Source organism: Populus trichocarpa, chromosome 11 (assembly GCF_000002775.5).
Source record: "Populus trichocarpa isolate Nisqually-1 chromosome 11, P.trichocarpa_v4.1, whole genome shotgun sequence".
NCBI lineage: Eukaryota > Viridiplantae > Streptophyta > Magnoliopsida > Malpighiales > Salicaceae > Populus > Populus trichocarpa.
Genome location: NC_037295.2, coordinates 15,350,671 through 15,355,235, shown reverse-complemented (window position 1 = coordinate 15,355,235; position 4,565 = coordinate 15,350,671). Strand labels below are relative to the sequence as shown.

Genomic DNA, 4,565 nt, shown 5'->3' with positions numbered 1-4,565 from the left:
AAAAATACTAAATAGAGATATTTTTATCTCTTTTATATATCATGAGTTTCATTTTTAATTTATTTTTAAAGATAGACTCAAAAAATAACTGATAAAATACCACTGGTTAAACTATAAAAATAAAATGGTAAGTAGATGGGCCTTCAAGAAATCGTTACCTAAGTAATAAATATAACACTTTGGGGCATATATTATTCTGAAAGCCCAATACATTGAGCTTGTTTTTTTAGAATAATTATTCCTGTTGGATTTCCACAAATTTGGGGCATGAATTAGGAACCTCGAGTTGTAGCACTCGGCTACCTCAACATGCCCTCCACATAAGAGGCATGTTTTCTGAGAATTTTACAGCCACCACACGTCCAGAGAATATTTACTGCTACAATCATCATTAAAAACAATTTTGATCTTCGAAAATTAGAACAATTTATTGGAATAAGAGTGTCCTGGCACAAAACTTAACCAAAAAGAAAAAAATCCACTCTACTTTTTAGTTACTCCAATCCTCATGAGAGCAAAGAAAGCGATCAGGCGATAAACCACAAGCATAATCCCTAATACAGCCGCACCAAGAACTTGGCCATCAAGCCCCACTTGTTTGATTGCAGGGTAATCTCCAACTAAACAAACTCCGCCAGCACCACCACATGGATAAGTGTCTGTGGGCTTGAATTGAGACCCCAGCAACAGCTTGTATGTGTATTGGCTAATGGAGATGTACTTCACCCAGCTAATGAAGGCAGGGACGTGTGTAACATAGTATCCGCCAGCAAGCAGGAACGACAGCATGATCACCGATCCCATTATGGTAGCAGATTTTTGGTTCAACACCAGAGCACCAAGTGCTAGTCCTAGACCTCCTGATACTAACACAGAATACAAGAGAACGAACAAGGTATGCAAGAAGTTTCCTGGTGTGCCTTTAAGCCCTGCCATCCAGTAGGTTATACTTACAAAAATGGTAGGAAGGACTAGCTCCATTGGGAGGTCACTGACAATCCTTGACATAAAGTATGATGATAGTCGATACATGCCGGAAGATCGTTCCTTTTCGAGCATACTACGTTCTTGAGGGAAGGTGAAAATCGCTTGGAATAAAGGGAAGAAGCCCCAGAATCCTGAGTAAAAGAAGAGGAGCCCCATCTGCATTTGTATTTTCGGATACATATCGTTATTATACCGAAATAGGTCAAAACTAACTCCCTGTTGACGAACCTGCTCTCAGAAATGTTAGATTGTCGCAAAATGTTACCTGATCTTGTAGATGGGATACATCAGATTGCCACCACAGAAGCCCTGAAAGGAAAGCAACCACCAAGACCTGAGCAATCTTGAGGCCAGAGAAGGAGTCATGCTTCCTTTCTTTCACTCCTCTTCTCAACAATACAGAAAACTGTTGCCACCAAGTTGTTGCCCACCGTGCAACTTTCTGATCATTTAATCCATCTTGAGGCTGATCATCAATGTCTTGAACCTCTGACTTCAACTTGCTTGCAAGATTGCTCTTGTAGGCTGACACTAGATTCTGCTTGACTGATCCAGGAACCTCACTATTTGATGATACACCTACAACAGCATAAGCATACAATGTCCTCATTGATCATTTTTAATAATTAACTAAAGCCCAAGTTCAACCCATGAGCAATATACCAAATTCCTTGAGTTTAGTACAGTGAAACTATTTAAAACCTTGTCCGGCCCTCTGTTTCAAATCTCTATTTGTCAACCCAAGCATCTCTTCATTTTAGCCCTCCCAAAACTCTTGTACAATAATGAAACTATAAAATATTGTTTAATTATTATATATATTAGGTCCTTAATTAAACTATATAGTGTGGACTCCCTTAATGTTTTCTAGGGCAGCCCCTGGAGAAATTGGAGATGTGCATGAATGACACGAGGGATTCAAGCCAAAATATACAACAAAGCAACCTAGATAGTCTACTGTATAGAAATCTGTGAACGCAGGAAATTGGAAACCGCATAGGAAACTTGTAGAAAGTGAGTTAATTCCAAGTCCAGCATAAACACTTAATCAGATACCAACTAACTAATTACAAACATAGAGAGAACATTAATTCCACTTGAATTGCATGAATTTGGAAAACATTTCCTAGGTATGTTCTACAATTTCCAACATTTTTAACGAGTTTCGACATGGCTTTAATTTTCCACCTGAAACTTCTCCAAATCTCAACACTGCATGGGAACGTTTTCTGATCAAACATGCTGCCAAGTGTCAAAAGCCATCTTTTCCATTGATGGAAAGAAAACAAAAATGGATTCAGTTCATTCAACACGCAAGGCAGACATTGTTTCCTGACGTCCTTTAAGGATATCGACAGTCTGATTTTAAAATGAAACAAAGTGGGTGCCATATATCTATTTTTGGAATGCTAGCTAAAATGCGTGCATGAAATTGGTTTAATCACATTCCTAATTAGAAACTTTATCAGCTAAACCAAGTACAGGTAATTGTTTATCTGGAAACTGAAATACGTACCAGAAATTAAATCAGCTAAAGCTTAAAGCTACACACAATCAACTATTTAAGTATTTTAGACGCAAAGCACTATAATTAACAACCACTAACAAAGCACGCAAAACATTTTCAAGAAACATAGAAACAAAAAACAATCACTACTAGCTAACGATATTAGTAAAATTCCTCTATACAGTACATGTATGATATACCACAATTACTGTCTTTTAAGTAGATTAAGATAGAGATTAGTATAATTTCACATACCATTTGCAAGGTCCAAAAGGAAATCAGCAGGATTCATGGGAACTGCTGGAGCATATCCATTGCTGGAAAAGTAATCCATAACTTGTGATCCCTCCCCAAAGTACAGTGGGCTGCCTTCTGATAATAGCAAAACCTTGTCAAACATGTAAAATAACCTACTTGAAGGTTGATGGATGGTCATTACAATTGTTCTTCCTCCTTTTGCCAGCTCCCACAAATTGGACACAATTCTTTGAGCTGTTGTAGAATCAAGACCTGATGTTGGCTCATCCAAGAAAAGAAGGCTAGGGTTTATGAGCATCTCTTGTCCTATACTAACCCTCTTTCTCTCACCCCCAGAAACTCCTCTCATAAATGGGCCCCCAATGATGCTATTCTTGCACTTGGTTAAACCTAGTTGAGTAATCACAGATTCTGCATGCATGATCTTTTCTTCTTTACTAAAAGTATTTTCTAACCTAAGAAGGGCAGTGAAAACCAAAGTTTCTGTCACTGTTAAATGAGGGTAAAGAACATCATCTTGAGTAACAAATCCCATGTTCCTTTTCATTGAGTTGGAGAAGTTCTTGCCGTTATAGCTTATGTTCCCATCAAGTAGTCCTCCAAGTTTGCCTCCTAATGCGGTTAAGAGAGTTGTTTTACCACTGCCTGATGGACCGAACATGGCTAGCATTTCACCAGGTAGAACCTTGCCTGTGATTCCCTTTAAGATAACCTTTTCTTCTGCTTTGACAATCTTTCCACAAAAACCTGCTTTCGTAAGCCTGACCTTGTAGACTACATCCTCAAACTGTACGTTTAATCAAAACTAAGACTGCCTTAATATATAACGCAAGAAATGGATAAAAAGAAGAAGAAGAAGAAGAAGAAAACATGCAAAGAAACCATCATTTAATAATCAAGCCATTTATATGGAAAGAAAAAAGACACTAAAATTAATGGAAAGAGAGAATTCTTAAATTCTCATTCATCAGTACCCTCAAAGAAACAGCCCTAGTTGCTTTCTTGAAGATGGTTGAGACTCCTGGTTCTTCCTCATTTAGCGCCTCTATGTCAGCCATCTCTCGTTCCATGCTGGTCCCTCAATCTATCTCTAACTCTCCTAACAAAAAAAACCAAAAAAACCAAAAAAAAACCTCTCTTTCAATATATATTCTTATAACAAATGACAGAGAGCCAAGATCCTCTTTTCTTTCTGTCAATGTATGTATATGTAGAAGCACGTATTGTATGTAACACAAAAGTTGGGGAAAAAAAAAGGAGAGAAGAGAGAGGAGGAGGCTGGAATAGGGTTCATGCGAGATAAATGAGAAACAGAGAGATCAGTAGGGCGCTACCTGATCAAACAAAGGGAGAGATACTTGGCTTTTCAAGAGGACTGTTAACTTGTTGAGCTATTCACGGCTCTATATACTTTGGCTTTAGTTTAATTACCATAATTTTTAGTAGTTCGATAAATAATTATACTCCGATGCCTTTGTTTTTGGCTCAGCCACTCAACTGGTGGACCTTTTTTCTTTTTTATTATTATTTCTAATAGAGGTTATAGAAGGCCACTCACCTCAGTTGAGAAGCTATGCCTTAATAAGAGTTCTTGCATTTGGTGCTTCCTTTCCTTTTCTTCCTTTTCCTTTCCTTTTCTTCTTTTTTTTTTTTATTATTATTATTATTTCTAATAGAGGTTATAGAATGCCATTCAACTCAGTTGAGAAGCTATGGGATCTCACCTTAATAAGACTTTTTTCTTTTCAAGAATTTTGTCCTTGTAAGAAAATATCTATTGATTCTACCCTCAAACTTGTGTTTCTTCTAAGGA

General features: G+C 37.4%; 1 protein-coding gene across 1 annotated transcript; it reads right to left on the bottom strand.

Annotated features, from left to right (window-relative positions):
* Nucleotides 1-361: 361 nt before the first annotated feature.
* LOC7460840 (ABC transporter G family member 9) lies at nucleotides 362-4,148 on the bottom strand. Its single transcript, XM_002316880.4, has 5 exons — nucleotides 4,087-4,148; nucleotides 3,727-3,851; nucleotides 2,750-3,539; nucleotides 1,253-1,566; nucleotides 362-1,143 (listed from the first exon to the last, which is right to left on the bottom strand). The coding sequence occupies exons 2-5, from the start codon at nucleotides 3,820-3,822 to the stop codon at nucleotides 484-486; spliced, it is 1,860 nt and encodes a 619-aa protein (XP_002316916.3). The 5' UTR covers nucleotides 3,823-3,851; nucleotides 4,087-4,148; the 3' UTR covers nucleotides 362-483.
* Between the last annotated feature and the right edge of the window lie 417 nt (nucleotides 4,149-4,565).

Coding starts and splice junctions, on each gene's coding strand:
- LOC7460840 (XM_002316880.4), bottom strand. CDS start 3,822: ATGGAACGAGAGATGGCTGACATAGAGGCGCTAAATGAGGAAGAACCA. Junction 3,540..3,726: donor CTAGGGCTGTTTCTTTGAGG/GTACTGATGAAT, acceptor TTAAACGTACAG/TTTGAGGATGTAGTCTACAA. Junction 1,567..2,749: donor CCTTTTGGACCTTGCAAATG/GTATGTGAAATT, acceptor ATGCTGTTGTAG/GTGTATCATCAAATAGTGAG.